Source organism: Alligator mississippiensis, chromosome 2 (genome assembly GCF_030867095.1).
Source record: "Alligator mississippiensis isolate rAllMis1 chromosome 2, rAllMis1, whole genome shotgun sequence".
NCBI lineage: Eukaryota > Metazoa > Chordata > Crocodylia > Alligatoridae > Alligator > Alligator mississippiensis.
Window position 1 is genome coordinate 27655684 of NC_081825.1, and position 18971 is coordinate 27674654.

An 18971-nucleotide genomic window follows, 5' to 3' on the forward strand; every position below is an offset into this window, starting at 1 on the left:
CACAGTTGAACAGTAAGGTTTTTCTTATTGTAGCTTTATATTTTTTATAAAGTAAAACTCACCTCTGTATTTCCTAGAGCTATTTTGTACCAGGAAGCATCCCCAACTGAGCTCTTAGTGTTCTGAGCAGGACCTAGATTGCATTTTTATGTCCAGATCATTACGACTGACCCTATTCTAGTGACTGAAAGCCTGCTAACACAGCTAGTTTTCTTATTCTCCTCCATTTTCACTTAAATTGATCCCTAGGTCTTAGAGGTCTTAGGGCTTCTGTGCATTACTGTGTGCGCCTCAAGTGTACTCCTGTGAACATAACTCCTTCCCAGGCCCTGTGTTGGGCTATGCCTAAATTCCACTAAAGACCCAATGCAGGCTCAGGGCATGGCACTTTGCTGTTCACCATGGCTGCCTTGGAGCAGTCTCCATGATTTGTGGAGCCCTCCACATAAGAACCCATGCACAAAGGTGGAACTGGCCAGGAACTGACCAGGACCACACCTGGGGCAGTCCTCTCTCCCCTGTCCCCTTGTACCTTTTGGCTCTGAAGGCTTTGGCAGTAGGCAGCATGTAGAAGCAGCCACTGAAGTTTGCTGCTGCTGCTGAGAGATGTCACCTTATTTTTTATTGCTGTAGACACCTATGTCAAGTAGGCAGAAACTCATGTTTTTGGTGTCAAAAACATAGGTTAACATCTCCCCATACCTCAAAAGCAGCAAACTCCACTTCTGCTCTACAAGCCTGCATTTCCTGGACTTCCCTGCACTCACTGGTGCACACTTCTATGTGGCACTTGGAGCTGGAAAGTGCAAGCAGAGCTGGGGAGAGGAGGATGAGGTGCTGCCCAGGGCACATGTTTCTCTCATCCACCCATCCATAAACTATTACACATGCAACTTGTAGACATGTACCAGGCAGGTGTCAGTTTGAGTGAGAATGAGTCAGAGTTCACAATGCCACTAAATATGTAGATAGGTGCCTAGTGGGATTTTCTAAACCACCTAGCCTCCTAATGGCTTCCGGGTCAGCTGGCATGCCCCCCTGAGGCAAAGGGGGCTGGGAGGGGGTTTGTTCCCTACTTCATCTCCTCTCCCCTTGGGGGACCACAGCCAAGGTCTGCCAGCCCTGGCCACTGCCTCCGCTGCTCGCACCCAGCCAGGCAGACCCCAGCTGGGGTTCCCTGGGGGGAGGGGATGGAGTGGGGAATAAACCACCCTCTCTGTCCCCTTGGCCTCAGGGGACCATGCCCCCACACCTGCTGTAGCAGCTGGGGGGTGAAGAGGGACCCTGATAAGGGCTTCTGCGCCTCAGCCAGGCAGACCCTGGGTCAGGTCCATGCTGGTGGGACAGGGCAGGGAGGGGGAGAAATTAAACCCCTTCCCTCCCCCATTTGCTTGAGGCTACTGCCAGGGCTAGCCATGGCCCCCGCCTCTCCAGCAGTGAGGGGGATGTGGGGGATGCCTGAAAGTGCTGCTCTTGCCCAGCCAGGACCAGCTTGGCACAGCCGGAGCAGCGCACAGCTCAGCCATGCCTTCCCTTACCTCCACCGGCCAGACCCAAGCAGCATGCAACTCAGCCACTGCTTCTCCTTGCTGATACCCAGGCTCCTCACCAGGCTCAGCTCATCCTGAGCTGCACACAGCAAGGCCAGCTGAGCTGCATGCCACTTCCCCACACCGCTTGGGACAGGCTGGGCCAGGCCTGGCTGGGTTGGCACAAGAGATGCAAAGCTGTGGCTGAGCCTGTGCTGGGCAGCATGCGAGGAAGTGGTATATGGCTCAGGTGCCACTTCTCCTTGTCGGTGCTGGCTTGGCCGGGCCTGTCCCGTCCCAGGCAGCACTCAGCAAAGCCAGCCCAGCCGCTGCTTCCCTGCATGCCACTCAGAATGCGACAGGCCCAGCAGAGTCAGCACTGGCGAGGAGAAGCAGCAGCTGAGCCATGTGCCACTTGGGACTGGATGAGCCAGGCTGGCAGAGGTAAGTGTGCAGCCTTGCACAGCTGTTCCCATAGCCCCAGGGGCTCCTGCCACAGCCTGGGTGACTCCACCCTACTTGCACTGTATCCATTGTGCCCAGAGGCCAAACTGGGAGCCCCCCAAGCCCAGCGTCCTGCCCTCACCAGGCAGCATCCTCTCATGGGCAGGGCAGCTGCGCCCCATCCCACAGAGCTGTGTGGGCCGGGCCAGGCCAGGTTCCACCTTGGGTGCCCCTGGGGACCCAGCTGCGGCCTGAGTCTATGGAGCTGGGGCAGCCCCCACTCCCCTCCATCCCACCCCCACCCCCCCCAGCTGCCACCTTTCCAAGGACCTGGCTGTTGTGCCTCCCCCTGCGCCTGCTTCTCCCCATGCCACTTTCCCTCCCTCTCTCTTTCCCTTTTCCTCTGCCTCTCCCTCCTTCCTTCCCTCTCTTCTCTCTTCTGTCTCTTTCCTCTCTCTTCCCTCTCTCCTCTCTTCCTTCTCTCTTCTCTCCCTCTTCTCTCCTTCTTCCTTCTCTCTTCCCTCTCTATGAAGTTTTATTTATTGTCACCAGGTTTAGCATTTTTAGAAAACCTGGTATTTACCATAAAAAAGAAACATTTATGATTATTAACTATATTAATATGCAGTGCATCCTGCCATGTACCCCCCACCCCAGTTTGGTTTTTTGGCATGCTGGCACTCCAGCACCTTACAAGCTAGATATTGTGGTTTTTTCAGCGCTCCAGCCAAAAAAATGTTGCCTACCTCTGACATAGACCATGTGACAAAATGTAACTTCCAGTTCCATGGCTATACTACCTCCTCTCAAAAGGAGTACTTCTGGGGGCAAAGGAAGGGACTTCTGGTGGCAAAGGGCAGTGGTTAGGGGGCAGGACTTCTGGCCACAAGATGGCAACCAGGGGGCGGGGCTACCCATGCAGCCCTCAACAGCTCACCAAAATTTGTGAAGCGGTCCTCCAGCCAAAATAATTTCCCTCCCCTGGTCTATTTACTTGCACAATGCTTCAATCTATGCAGGTTAAACTGACCCCAGGCATCTCCCTGGGCTGACTTGGATCACTTTCATAATACAAGACGCCTATCTTGGGCATGATGCTGCTTAGTCATCACCTTAGAGGTCAATTAGGATGTTACTTCTAGGCTGCTTAGTTCTTTAATTACTTTTGAAAATGAGACTTAAAATGTTATCACAATGTCTATTCGTGGTGGATGGGTCGGCTTCGACCTGGAAGGGTGTGGGCAGTGGGGTCCCACAGGGCTCGGTCCTTGGACCGATACTCTTTAATGTCTTCATCAGCGACTTGGACGAGGGAGTGAAATGTACTCTGTCCAAATTTGCAGATGACACAAAGCTATGGGGAGATGTGGACACGCCGGAGGGCAGGGAACAGCTGCAAGCAGACCTGGACAGGTTAGACAAGTGGGCAGAAAACAACAGAATGCAGTTCAACAAGGAGAAATGCAAAGTGCTGCACCTAGGGAGGAAAAATGTCCAGCACACCTACAGCCTAGGGAATGACCTGCTGGGTGTCACGGAAGTGGAAAGGGATCTTGGAGCCCCAGTGGACTCTAAGATGAACATGAGTCGGCAGTGTGATGAAGCCATCAGAAAAGCCAATGGCACTTTATCGTGCATCAGCAGATGTATGACGAATAGGTCCAAGGAAGTGATACTTCCCCTCTATCGGGCGCTGGTCAGACCGCAGTTGGAGTACTGCGTGCAATTCTGGGCACTGCACTTCAAGAGGGATGCGGATAACCTGGAGAGGGTCCAGAGAACGGCCACTCGTATGGTTTCGGGCCTGCATACCAAGCCCTATGAGGAGAGACTAGAGAAACTGGACCTTTTCAGCCTCAAGAGAAGGTTGAGAGGCGACCTTGTGGCTGCCTATAAGTTCATCACGGGGGCACAGAAGGGAATTGGTGAGGTTTTATTCACCAAGGCGCCCCCGGGGGTTACAAGAAATAATGGCCACAAGCTAGCAGAGAGCAGATTTAGATTGGACATTAGGAGGAACTTCTTCACAGTTCGAGTGGCCAAGGTCTGGAACGGGCTCCCAAGGGAGGTGGTGCTCTCCCCTACCCTGGGGGTCTTCAAGAGGAGGTTAGATAACCATCTTGCTGGGGTCATCTAGACCCAGCTCTCTTTCCTGCCATGGCAGGGGGTCGGACTCGATGATCTACTGAGGTCCCTTCCGACCCTAACATCTATGAATCTATGAAAACCTACATGCATTTGGAAGTTGCTCTTGTAACTTTATGCAGTACAACAAATTAAGCTCTTCACCCCGGAAGCAGCCTCCAGAACATACTATAATATACATTGTGATTTTTGTGTGTATATAAAATAGACATAAAATATGTCTATGTTTGTACAAGGGTGTGTGTGTATTATAATATATACACACACATATTAAATACGCCAATGCATAAATGACATATAAAAAGTACACATAAATTACATATAAAATTACACCTAACATGTGTGTATACACACACACACACACACACACACATGCACACACGCACACACACAGAGTCATGGGAATCTGGAGGTGTTAAAAATTTGTTAGAAGCCAAAAAGTGAAGATGCTTGAATAAAAGCCTGAGAATATTTTGGCAAAGAATTATAATTTATAAATATGTGTATAGTTTGGTAATTATAAAGTATCATTCTTTGCCAAAATATTAACATGTTTTTATTCAAGTGTCTTCATGGTTTTTTTGGTTCCAGTGAACAACCTCAGGTTCTATGACACTGATTTTCAGAAGTGACTAGTACCTTTGGATGGTCAGCTTGGAACATTAGGGGTGAGATCCCTATGCAAATGTAGTCTATAGTTTTGTCATTCATTTCAATGGGCAGAGAATTCCTCCTAGACCTCTTGTCTTAAACTGGGTAGTTAGCAATTGAAGAACCCCAAATTAACCAGTTACTTCTGAAAGTCATTTTCCTATTGCGCTGCTGCTGCTGCTGCGTGAGCTGAATGCGTGAGCTGAATCAAAGCCAGCACCAACAGTAAAGAGTTCATTCAACACTCTTCTTTAAAAGGAAGCTTAGCTCATTTCACATGCATGTCAAATACATTCTGAGGAATTGATCTAATCTTTGCATGGGCACTGATACAAGCTACAGTTTTGCTACCAGGTCTTACATATTTGGTTCATAAATAAAAGTATCTCAAAATAACACTTTGAATTTTGAAAAGAAATTTGGTTTGACAGAATAATAATAAACAAAATCGGATTCTGGGTGGAATTGGCTGTCTTGTATAATCTAAACCAAAGTCCTGATTTGCACAATGTTCTGCAGAAGTTTTTATCTTTATTTGATTTCCTACCAGTGCCTCTGGAATACAGTATGCATCTCTGAATAGTCATGAACTGCTGGACTGTGAGGATATAAAAGAAATGCTAAAGGTATTAGCATTTCAATAACAAACAGTTCACATGGAACAAAGAGCCTGGATTTCATTTTAATAGGTTTCTCACCTTTCTGAAAAACTTTTTTTCCCCCCTTTTCAATTGAGTGATCTCAAATACATAAAAATGAGACATGGCTGTTTCTGGGCAAAGACTAGGTAACCTCTCTCCCGAAAATGCTGGAGTTAGTTCAAAATCCTCCACAGGGATCCAAGACCTTTCCAGGTTCACTCAAGCTTCTGTGACTCCAGCTGTGCCAGACAACTGTAGCACAGCACTCCTACCTTCGTGGCTTTCCAACCCAAGTAGCAAGCTGTGGTCTTCCTCCTCTTCCCTAGTACAGCCCCTCACTTCTCCACCCTCAACACCTTCCTCCCCACACATGCAATCCATCTTCTATGAGATGAGCATTTCTACAGGCTTGCTCCTAGAATGAAATCCCCTGCAAAGCTGCCCATGGCACCATAGCAAAGCCCATCAAACAGTTCACCAGAAAAAAGGCCAACTGATGTACTGCATGCCTAGAGATCTTCTCAGGAGCTGTAAGTCTCTATCACAGTTCCTTCTGTTCTACAGACATTTGCTTTTGTAAGGAGATATTGAGAAAACGGACATACATAAAGACAAAACAGAATCAGTATTGCCAATACCGAGGGCCAATTTTTTCCCACCTGTTAGGCACAAAATTGGATGCTACTCATATTCCTGAAAAACTGTTAATACACAAGGTTGGGGGAGCCCTCCTCCTCCTCTGCTTGTTTGTGACTCAATTTTAAGAATGAAGTGATGTTGTGTTGTAAAAGTAGATGCATTAATGGATTTTCAGGATTTGAACAGGGTGGAATAGAATTGTACCTAGGTACCTATGATCACTTAGATACCCAAGAGGTGGAAAAGGATTTGGCTCCAAAGATTTAGGGTTTAAAATAAAAGCGATTTTAAAAATTATTGGGTGCCTGCCTCTACATGTACAGCAAGGCTTCTCCAAAATGCTGTAATTACAGCACATCAGAGCTGACTGGATTAATGGAGTCTGCTGGTGTGTGGTAATTACCGTGCTCCAGCAGACTCCAGCGTCTCATGTATCAGCATCCCTGCTCTTAAAAATGGAGGCAGGGACATTTACTTAAAGCACCCCTGCTGCCATTTTTAAGCGCAGAGACACTGATACATGAGATGCTCCAGGCACTTTAATTAGAGTGGCTCTTGGAGCCACTCTAATTAACCTTTCCTGCCCTCACCCCTGCCCCCCCCCCCCCCTCTGTTCCAGAGCATGTGTATAGATGCCCATCAAGTTCTGTCTATTTTCCTTCTCATGCTGGAGCATTTAAACATTCAAGGTTTCCAAGCTCTTCTCTATAAGTAGAAAGAGTAGAAACACTTAATTTGATGAATGCTGAGATTCTTATGCATTTCAGGAGCCAGGGCTTTTAGAGAATATCAGATATCAGGAGATTTTACATCGCTTTATTATATTGGTATAATCAGTACACTTACCTGATCAGCTACAGTTTAAATGTGGTTTCAATGTGGCCATAAACTGAGGAGCCATGTAACTTTCCCAGTTTTATGAAATTAGGAATGCAGCACCTATTTAAGCCTTCTTTCCTTTAAGGACCATCTAAAAGGGCTGCAGGACCTTCAAGTTCTGTGGGGAAAAAAGGGTAATCTCATATTTTCTCCCAACATGTTTGCTTAGTTAACGACGTTGCTTCAAGAAAGCAATTCTTATTAGATTAACAATGATGCTAAGATCCTCTGTTCGTATATTGAGACACCTTGGACACATCTATGCAAGATGTTTACTTTGGAGTTGCCTAATTAGCTCCTCAGTAAATGTAATAGCATCTACACAAACAGTGCTATTAGGTCACAGTAAACTAATTAACTCTGCCGTAGGTTAGTACTTGTAAACGTAAGTACTACACTGTGGTGGAGTTTTTTACTGCACAGCAACACCATGTAGAAGCTGATGGGGATGGCTGGGGCACAAGGGTGCTTCAGTGCAGGAGCTGCCTCCCGGCTAGCCCCGCACTGAAGCGTCCTCATGCTCTAGCCAGCCCCTCTGCAGCACATTGAGCTGGATCAGAATAGACCCCAAGCTGACAGGCTGACCCCCCAGATACCTAGCCAGCTGGAGCTGCTCCAGCCTGGTTCAACATGCTGTGGTCCTGGGCATATGTTCAAACGTGGCACCTGGGAGCAATAAACTCTGGTGCTATATGCACTGAAGTTTATTGCTGTGCATTAATAACATGTGTCTATGTGCCCTGTTTTTGCTAAGAATGTTTAGGAAACACATCTTACATGCACTTTGCCTCTTTAATAAGGCTTTGTATTACTTAAGTTGTTGAGGCTGGTTTCAAGAGTTTTCTACAAATAACTCCCTCTTATGTTCAAGGACATGTGCTATAATTTAATAGAAACTTCAGAGAAAGTCACATGGGTCCTTTTGAAAAAATGCAGATTTGGTTGCAAATCACATTTTAAATGTAGCTCTGTCTATTGTATAATAAAATTTGAATGATATGCAATCACTCTAGACAGCAGTCTTATCACTAATAATGCCAGAGAAAAATTCATGAGCATCATATTACCTGTTTGTCATTTTAGGGCTCTGAAAACCTGATGACAATCTGCTAAATGATCCTAGAAGTTAATGGATGGGACTAATATATTGTTTCATATAATTCTGATTAGCATAATATAAAAGTAATGTGGTTATGAGGTTTGTGAGACTCACATATGATCTCTTCATCAGTGCAGGAATATATAGAGAAGCAAAGGCAGACCCTTACCTTGTATAAATCAATGTAATTAACATTTACTTCAGTCTGGTCTCGAGGCTAGTCCAATTTACACCAGTGAGGATCACACCCTTTTCGTTTTTACATGAGTACATATTTTTTGTTGCCATTACGGGAACACCATGGCAAAGCAGTCTAACAAAACATTTCATTGTGGAGGTTGAGGAGAAGATACTGATTTGAAATATGTTAGAATTAGATATTTTTAAAAAATATATCCTTTGAAATGGGTAACTTTATTCTTGTACAATTTATTACTGTCCCTTACACATGAGAGTCTCAAATTATTTTGAGGAGTAATTAAGTCTCCTCCCAATTCATTGGGTTAGACTATAGGGAGCTAAAAGTTCAGAGAGAGAGATTAAAGCCCAAATATGCAAGTCTCTCCCTAATTTGAGGCATCTTCGTTTTTTAGATGTCCTGATTTAAGAACTTGATTTTTGGGTGTCTTTACCAGATTACAGCAGCTTTAGCTGGAATTTTTGGCACTTTTCAAGTCTTGTGTTTCTAATTATATACATCGAGAAATGGAGGTATAAGATATTAGTGGACAGTTTTTAAAGCCAGGTGTCCACAACCCAGCGTGACCTGGGACTGTCCTGAGCTCAGGACAGGCACAATCAGCTGATTGTCAGCCTGGCCCCAGAACAGTCTGGGGCAAGTTCAGGAACCCGGGCTGTAGAGTCAGATATCTCCTATTATACCCTCCTCATCACCATCAGTAGGTTACATCCCCAACTGTTCTGATTGTCCTATCCTCCATACATTTTTCTAATACCTTTCTGAGCCAGTTTATTCTGTTGGCAGTGAGTTCCATGCATTAATTATGCATGTGTAAGAAAAATTGAAAAAGACACACTTCTTTTTGTTTGTTTTAAATCTTCTGCTTGGTAATTTCAGTGAGTGCCCTAGTTCTGTGTTACTTCACTGGGAAGCAGGCAGCAGGGCTCCCTGCTACTTCCAGCAGAGTCCCAGGAGCTGCACATGGCGGCAGGGAGTGGGGCCAGGCCATCGGCTCCATTGCTCCGCTCCTTGCTGCTACATGCAGCTCCTGGAACTGACTGGAGCCGTGCACTGCCAGGTGGCTGTGCCTCCACAGGTCATGAGCACCCCAAGAGCTCTGCTGCCTGCTGCTACTGCTGCCAGCAGCAGTTGCTGTGTGCCATGGGGGGGAGACATGCCGGGGGTCCCAACTCCTCCATTCTCCCTCACACCCCACAAACCCCATACACCCACACCCTCATCCTGCCTACACCCTCCCATAACTTCCCTACATATACACATGCCCTATACCCCACCACACAGTCACACCCCCTCACAAGACCCCCACACAGCCACCCACACACCACACCCCATCATACACCCCCCACCTCACTAACCATGCCCTAAACACTCCCCCACACTTCCCACGCACAGTATATGAGAGTAAGACTTTATTTTTGACCTATTATGCAATCCCATTTATATATACTATGTAAATACACATAAATCAGGACAAACATATTTTTTTAAATAAAATTAAAATATGCTATAGTAGTTGTTTGACTTTTAGTGTATGATTTTTTTTCCAGCTCCAGAATGGTGACCTCCCCCTACAAAAAAAGGAGTGCTTCTGGGGCAAGGGGAATAACTTCTGGTGGCAAAAATCAAGGGTTAGGGCTGGGACTTCCAGTCCCAAGCAGGTAACCAGGGGGTGGGGCACCTGTCAAGGGGCAGGGCTATGCTTGTGGCCCTTAACAGTTTACTAACCTGAAGTACTATACTGCTTGCTAACCTGGAGTACTATATCTATACACGTTCATTATAGCAAGTATGTCATTTATCATACATTTATTTAGATAATCTGTATATTTCATTGTTACATTTTTTAATATCACATTTGCTATTTACTTATTTACTCTTTGATGGTTATTTTTTTACTTGTGCTTTGTGTCAAACTGCATTTGATGGAAACTGGATTTCAAATAAAGTACTCAAAATAGCATTTAAAATCGTTTTTATTAGCAAATGTGTTGGGTACATAAAAAATAAGAAAAATGCAGAACATTCTCCAATTAAAATCAACTGATTTATTAAACAAAGGAAGTATTGTCTATAGCAGATTGTTTTTACTCACTGTGGGCCAGATTCTCTTCCATTTAGTATCTTAGTGAATTCATCTATCTAAGTGTGATACTATTTCATTTTGCTCAAATCCCTGAAAGATATTAGGTCCTCTTCCTTCTTGCCGATTTTTTTGACTTACTCTTAGGGATAACATGACTGTGTAGTACAAAAGTTTGTGTATGTAATAGACTTTAACAGCATAGAATAGAATCACACTTAGGCTTCTAAATCCAATTACATGCCTAATAGGTGCACTAGACCAGGGATGGGCAAAATACAGCCCGCCAGATCTGGCCCGCCAGCCATTTTATCCACTTCACAGGCCCCCTCAAAAATTTAGAAAATTAATATTTATCTGCTCCTGGCTGCCTGCCAAAGACGATAGGACCCAGGGGCAGTAGGATTAAGGGAAATCCATGGCACGACCCTGCAACAGCAAGGCCTGCCCAGCCCCACCCCACCCCCTAGCCAGAAGCCCCTGCCTAGCAGAGGCTTTTGCCCTGGGGCTGTTCATGCTTCCCTGCACGAGAGCAGGAAATTCAGTTAAAAAGAAGTGGGGGGGGGGGGGCAGAGAGGCAGGGAAGACTGCTCATTCCCAGTCCCCCACCCCCTAGCCCTGTGGTACCGGTGGGGACCAGTATGCGCAGCCCCGGCCCCATGCACCCCACACTTGCCTATCTGGACTGAGCAGTGAGTGGTAGCATAGGAAAAACTGCTGCTCAATGTGGGGAGAAAACTCCCCCTCTCCATCCCCGTGGCTGGCGCTTCCTGGTACAGCTGCTTGCAGCCCATGCGTGGCTGACCTGCATCTCCACTGTGTCACCACCACCTCTGGGCTGCCCTATGGGGCAGTGGTGGCAGCGCAAAGTGGACAAATGGCAGTCCCACACGGGCTCTGAGCAACTGTACCAGGAAGCACAGGCAGCGGGAGCGGAAAGTGCCACTTTTCCCCTGCACTGAGCAGCAGGTTGTCCTGCGCTGCCACTGCTGAGCCCCACACCGGCTCTGGGATCACCTGTCAGGGCTGAGCAGTGGCAGCAGTAGCTGGGCAGAAACTGCTGCTTAGCATGGGGAAAGCGGCCCCTCCCTCTTGCTGCCACTGAGCAGTTTTTGCTGTGGCCACCTGGAGCTCATGCTGTGCTAGGCTACTGTGCAGCTCCTTCACTGCCACTTGTGAGCTGCCCTGCGACTGCTCCACATTGTCACCATTGCCGCGCTGGGCAGACCAGAAGTGGCAGTGAGGGAGCCGCAACAGCTTAGCGCAGCGTGGGCTCCACGTGACTGCAGCAAAAACTGCCCGGTGAGGGAGGGGGGCTGCTTTCCTCGCATTGAGCAGCAGTTTCTGCTCAATTTCTGTTGCTGCTGCTGCTGCTCAGCCCCGAGAGATGAGCCTGGAGCTGGCATGGGGCGTGCAGGTTCACAGCTAGACACTGTTCCCTGACACTACCGCTGCATGCGGCTGTGTGGTGCAGAGCAGGTGCGGGGCATACTGGGGCTGCACACTGTTGGCAGTGGTGGGGAGGCAGCATAGGGCATGCAGGCTCTGGGCTGTTGCGGGTTGGGGGCAGGTGCTGACTGGCTCAGGGGGGCACACTCAGGGGGCTCCCATGCACAGCCCACCATACCCTCAAACCCTTCCTGCAAACCCCACAGCCACGCCCTCCCCCACACACCCAACAAATACCATACATACACACGCCCACCAACCCCATACCCACCTACCCATACCCCCAACACCCCTGCGTACTCCACACATTATACAAGAGTAAGACTGCATTTTGAGCTGTTATGCAATCACTTCAACATATACAGCACAAACACACACAAATCAGGACAAAAATGTATATTTTTAATTAAAATATATTATTATGGGTGCTTGATTTTTAGTATATAATTTGGGGGTTTTTCTCCATTCTAAGATGGCAAACCCTTTTACTCAAAGGAGTACTTCCAGGGGCAAGGGGAGGGACTTCTGGTGGCAAAGGTCAGAGCTTAGGGATGGGGCTTCCAGTCCCAAGATGGCAACCAGGGGGCATGGCACCTTCAAGGGGTGGAACTACCCATGCAGCCCTTGACAGCTTGCCAAAACTCAGTAAGCAGCCCTCCGCCCAAAATTATTGACCAACCCTGCACTAGACTCTGGTGCCATGTCCTTCAAGATTTCAAAACTAATCGAGCTCATCCTCACATACTTCATTTTATATTTATAGAATAGAAGAGGCAAATAAGCTTTCCTGCATTTTCAACTCCTAATTCATTTTATGATTTTGAATGAAGAACTAAATAAAATAAACTGGAATGAACAAAATAATCTGTGTGCACTTGCATAAGAGGCTGCTGAAGTCAAAAGCCAGTTCAGCACAAAAATAACACTTTTTTCTAGCCTGCTGAGCCAGCAAGTTCTACTTTTTTTTTTTAATTATCAGGAAATAAATATATCAATTCAAATTCTAACAGCTTATTTGGCTGATGTAAATAAGGCTGGGTAGATTTGTATCTATAGACTAACTAAATCAGTGCTTAATAGCATAAGCTTTTGAGAGCCCAAGATCACTTCATCAGATGCTGTAAAAGGACATGCACAGAGTGGCATATCAAGTGGAGAGAGTGATTTGAATACAAAAGACATGGAGTGAGGGAGGGTAGGAAGAGTGGGGAGGAGGAGGCAAGCAAGCAATAAACCCATGGGACAAAAGGTTCACAAAAACCTAATCTAGATAATGGGATAAGAATCCACAGTCCCTGTTTATACCATCTTTAACACAATCCAGTCTGTGGATAATTTCTTGTTCCACAATTTCCTGTTCAAGTGCATTTTTAAAGCCTTCCTGTGTAAAAACAGCTACCCTGAGTAAGCCGTGGAATGCCCAAGGAGATTGAAGTGTTCTGCTACAGTGTGTCTTTCTGGAACTGATGTCAGATTGTTTGTTCACTCTTACACATGAGGATCACCCCATCTGTCCAGTGTAGACTGCAGAGGGCCACTGTAAGCAGAGGGTGGCATATGAGATATTGGTCGAGTTACAATGTCAGACTAACATAGCTAACTACTTTTCTGGTGTAGACAAGCCATAGCCATATAGACAAGTTCCTATAGCCAAAGGCAGACAGGAAAGTGATGTTGCTAGCATGTACCTTTGACATCCATAAATCTATATCAGAGCTGTAATTGATACTTCTCAAGGTTCTGCCACCATGCCCCATCAGCAAACAAGTGCTTTTCAAATATTTATTTTTATTTAAATGTAATTCTTTTTTCTCAATTATAGTTATTTCAGGCCTCACTATATGTGCTTATACCATCACATTAAATTTCTTCTTCTTTCGTATGACATTTTAGGAATACAACATTCATAGATTAATTTTTAAATCTGATAACCATTTAGCTGCTTCAGGGGTAGCTGCATGGATTGATTTTTCGATCACCATTAAATGATCTAATTGGGCAGTTGCTCACAATGTGTAGCACCATCTGAAAAATCACACCACAGTTGCAAACCTGGACTCTTTTTGATTCTCCATTTATGGAGTAGGTGACCACATTTTCCAAGAAATGTCTGGATGCAATTTAGGGAGGACCAAATCTTTCTCAGTAGGTCAAATCCTGGCTGAGAGGTTGTAGGGTCGCTGATGATGTATTTCTGTGGAAGGTTGGTATTTGTCCAGGCTTCCCTCCGTTGTTCTTCGGTGCTCTTTTGATTATCATGAGGCTTCTTGGCGTATTTCCAGAAGGGTTTTCTAGATTTGAGCCTAGCCAGTGGTGGCGTGGTGATATCCTTGTTGATTGGGAGGTTTGGGTTACCAATGGCTTTATGGTATTCTCTCACACATGCGGCATCGTGGCCATGCTGTGGGGGAGCAATGTTTGCTAGGACTGGAAGCCATGGTAATGGCATACATTTTAGCGTTCCTGATATAATCCTCATAGCAGCATCTAACTGTGTATCAACAATCGTTGTGTGTACCCTTTTATTCCAAAATGGGGAGCAGTATTCTGCTGCAGAGAAACCAAGTGCTAAAGTGCCCCTTCGAAGCCCATTCCAGCCAGTTTACGCACAAGGTTAACTTGTGCTTTTGTTTTTTTAGCAACAATCCATTGATGTGCACGGAAGGTGAGGCTCCAATCAAAGGTTACAATGAGGTATTTTGGGAACTTCTCATGATTAACCTCTTCTCCACAGGAAGTGATGGCGAGTTTCTGGTCTGGTTGTTTAAACCAGGATTAAAATGCCAGAGATTGCATTTTAAAAAGTTTATTTTAAAAAATTATTTAAATAAAAAATCAAATTCAAATAATTTTTAAAATAATCATTGATTTTATTAGCCATTCTGATATTATATTAGCCATTCTGCTTCATAGATATTTTTTTTCTTTATAAAGTTTTTGTTAATGTTATTACATTTGGCATTTCATGATTTTCTAGGTCCGGAATGAGTTGCTGTTTGAAAAGGAGCATCAGTTGCATGCCCTGGAGAATAAACTTGGAGAGTATGTTGCTGCTTTACAGTTCCAGAAGACTGATAAAAAATCCAAAACATTAGAGAGATATGCTGCCATCATAAGTGTTCAAGCTTTGCTTCTGGAACATCTAAGTGCATCTAAAATACTATCAAAGTCGGAGTGTACCCAGATTTTAGAGGCACACAGTCCTGTAAGTAACAGTATTATGAGAAGGGAAATTGCCAAAAAGCCAGCTCAGCAACTGCTGACACCCTTTTGACTTCTATGGAATTATCTTGAGTTATACTTGCTGAAAATTTGGTCTCATATTTCTGCCATAGGTAAGAATATGTGTGTGGACAATACATCTGGAAAAGTTTTAATTACTCATACATAACTTTATTTTCACACTGATAAGATTAGCTCAGAAACAAAGCATTAAACTCACTTCATAAGGTTTACTGCCTTTTCTGAAGTCTCTGTAACAGATGCCAAAGCAGGACCAGTTTCCTATTCAAAAACAGATTATTTCCAGCTTCCCTCTCCCTAGTTCAGCTGTTTGGGTGAGGAGGGGAGGGTGGTATAAAAAGGATAGCTGAAGAGCCAGAAAAAAAGAAGAATATGTAGTGCTGAATTCCTTATCTGGTCTAAGGACCAAGCTGGTGACATTTTTGTTTGTTACTCTTTCTGCTTATCCTACCTGGTTTGATTGATGTGTATAGGCTTTGTCCTGCTAATCAAAGCTTGCCTTTTGCTCTGTTTTATTTCTGCGTATTCATCTCACCAGTTGGCAAATTTAGTTGACATACCTATTAAATAGAAAACACCAAAACCGGAGGCCATAGTAACTTCTCACACTAATTGCATCAGAGCTTGTTCAACCAAAGAGTAGAATAAACTCATGCTTCAGTGCATGTGAGTTTGTTTTACCTCCCTATGAATAGTTCATTAGTATTAATTTTCACTGCTATCTTAGCACATGAAGACTTTAATTTAGCCTTATGCCAAGTACTGAACACGCACTTATTTAGAGGCTGCCTGCTTAATGTCCTTAAGTCTAAATAAAAAGGATGGTGAAACAGTAGGTAAGAGGGTATTATTTTCTCCAAATTACAGGTGGGGACCTATGGCAAGGAGAAAGTAAATGACTTGTCTAGAATACCAAAGAAGTCTGATGCAGAACCCGGAAGTGAAGCCCAAACAAGCTTTCACACCAACTCTTCACTAAAAACCCTGATTTTTAAAATGCCACTACTGAGCCTCCTAAAGGCATTCAAAAAGTATTCTTATTTCATCATACTTACATTATTTTATAAAGCCTGTGTTATCATAAATAGCATTCAGCATTTTCCAACCTATTTAGTATAGGTAATTGATTCAGTATAACTAAAATGTGTGTGCATGCATTTTCATCAGTGTGTTTCAGCAGCTTTATGCTGCTTATAAAGATATCAGTCTCTCTTTTCAGTCTGTTGTGCTGATATTGTATCTTCTGGATGTCATCACTGGAAGTTTTCAGATGCCATTGGTGGTGTTCTGACACTCATTGCTTACTAGTCATGTTTTACCATAGCCATCACAGTGATTTGGAAACTATAGTGACTGCACGTGATTTGGAAGAATGAGAACTGAATAAAGTAATATTGCAATTCCATGATACTATCTTTTTTCTTAACCCCAAATGAACTTTCTTCTTCCAAGATGAATTACTCATTTTTATCATTATATGTTTTCATACACTAGGAGATTGAAGAGCTTGACAGAAAGCTGGAATATGAAATGCTACATAAGGAGTCAGCTCAACATCAGCAGAACCTAATAAATAGGCAGAGATGGAATCCAGATGGATTTGGACTTTCAGATGAAGTTGTAGAAGTTAATGCAGGCAGACAACTGTCTACTTTGCTAAGTCAAGCCATGAATAAATGTAACCATTTAGTAAACCTACATCAGCAAAGGTAAGTTTTTCTGGTATTACAAATTATTGCCTTTCCCAAAACTAGCTTTGTCACTGTGATCTTTATTGGCTGTAGCATACCCTAAAGAAAGAGCCATCTTAAAGTTTTGTAAGCTTTGAAGGACAGGAACTGTCTCTTCATATAAGGCCTTTAAACTTTTGTTGACAGAAGGTCCATCAGCGTACAGCAGCTGCCAGCCCCAGCCTGTCATTGTACATACATTTCTCTGTGGTATCAGGCATCCTTCTTGCAGTGGCAGAGCATAAAGCAGGGGTGGGCAAAATGTGGCCCGGGGGTCGGATGCATATTTTCCTTCCACTCTTCCTTTTCCCATCTGCTTTCGTTCTTATCTCTGTGAACATGTCCTTCATACCCATTTTTCTCTGCATTATTGTGAACTAAACAGCAAGTAAGGCACTGCTAGCCAATCTAGCTCTAACACTCCTTTGAGTCGATTCTACCTGCAAGCCTCTGGACTGCTAGATGTCTCCCTGACTGCTGTGACGGCCAGTTTCTCCAACTGGTGACCAATGGGTTTCTCTGTTTTCCAGGGACAGTGGGGTGAGGGAAGATAGCCTGGGGAGAGGGGACCCAAGCAGATCTGTAAACTGGGCTAAAAAGATCCTCTGCTAATGCTGTGGTAATGATTTATGTGAACACTGAGGATGACTAAGTATTGGAGAAAGGAAATGCTGCAGCAGGCAGAAGGGTACTTTGGTATTGTGTTGCATTGCTGCTGCAAGCAGTGGTCCGTGCTGAGCTGCCAAATGAGGGCATAGCAACATGTCTTACAAGGAAGGGAGAAGTCCACCATTTCCTGGAAGTAGCAGAAACTGCTGTGGGAGTATCTGCTGGAGCACTTTCTGGAGGTGATGTCTGAAGATAAGAGGGGGGAGATTACTGTGCAGGGAACATGAAGGGCATATAGGGAATGATCAAGATGGTTCATAACAGCTGGTCATGCAGCAGCACTTGCCGTTAGTACTTGCACTGCCCTTTCTGCTTTTCATCTATTGTGTGACCTGCAATTCTGGCTGTCAAAAAGCAGCTGGTTCTCAGGAAGGTTCTTTGTGACAGGTTGCTCATCTCTCTGCTTCTGGCAGGGTAGATTTTCTATGTCCTCCTCTCTATAGCATCCAGATGAGGGTTCAGTGGGCTTTTGTCAGAGGTGTGCTTTGTGTGCCCCAATCTGAGGGGGAAGGAGACGCATAGCAGGGCAGAAGTAACCACCTGTTGTGCTGGAGCACCCAATGGAAAGCTGGTCACTGGTCCTTGAGTTTAGCTAGGCATTGACTTCTGCCTAAGTCATATCCCTTGGCTTGCATTCTGCTCATGTTGAGCTTGCAGATGTGGCATTTTCCCATTGCTCTAGTGACCTCCCTTGCCCCACAGTGTGAGGATTTCCAATATCTTCCCTTCTGTGTGCAGGTGTGCCCCTGTGGGCATATTCTCCTCACATAGGAGATCACATGTATCCTGGCAGGGTGTTAAAAATGCCAGGCAGCCTCTAATCAGTATGAATTTGGGGCAAAACCAATGTCCAGACTATTCTGCAGGAGGGTGTTTTCAGGAGGACTGCTCAAGTCTCCAGAAACTGAGAAATATCTTCACTCATCTGCTTACAACCGTAGGGTATCAGTGAGCTTGTATTCTTCAGGGGAGATAGGGTTACTTTCCTGGCAGCAGGGAAGCATTCTGTCTTTTCAGAAGGAATTTAGGCCCAATTCTCATCCACCTATTAGGCCCATAAGCATACTTAGTTGCCTTATTGCCTTATTGGGTTCAAGTCTCCAAAAACCAGTGGGCAGGTCCTGGTTCTTTGTGAGTAGATGTAGTAACTATCTGCCACCTACACCTGAGCTCTGCTGGTCAGTGTATGTTATACCTAACTGCATCTCCCATTTATGCTGGGGTGTAAATTGTGCTTGAGGCTGCTGGACACCATTGCAATAGCAGCATTAAATAATAAACTGATTAGCTGTGAATTCTAACACCTTGCATTGCATTCAGCATTTCTGGGATGTGCCAGTGGGTTAATACTAATATTCCACAGTTCAAGCAGGAGACCAAGAAACCGAGACTGATTCTGGCGTTCTTATAAGTTTATCAGACAGGATAGGGAGTGCTGTGAAAACCACGCTGTCAGTCTCTGGGGAAATATTTGCAATGAAATGCAAACTGCTTGAATTTCACTTTTACCTTCCCCCTTTGCGCACATTTTGATGCAAATTGAATTCTCTGTGATCGGTTTTGCTTGGATA

General features: G+C 45.0%; 1 protein-coding gene across 3 annotated transcripts in view; it reads left to right on the forward strand.

Moving 5' to 3' along the window:
* Positions 1-18971, forward strand: part of EVC2 (EvC ciliary complex subunit 2) — a 174026-nt gene that overhangs the window by 136945 nt on the left and 18110 nt on the right. For all 3 annotated transcript variants that reach the window (XM_059721568.1, XM_059721567.1, XM_059721569.1), the window contains 2 exons: positions 14736-14963; positions 16496-16710. In XM_059721568.1, the coding sequence (XP_059577551.1) occupies positions 14736-14963; positions 16496-16710 (443 nt within the window). The remainder of the gene's footprint in view (positions 1-14735; positions 14964-16495; positions 16711-18971) is intronic.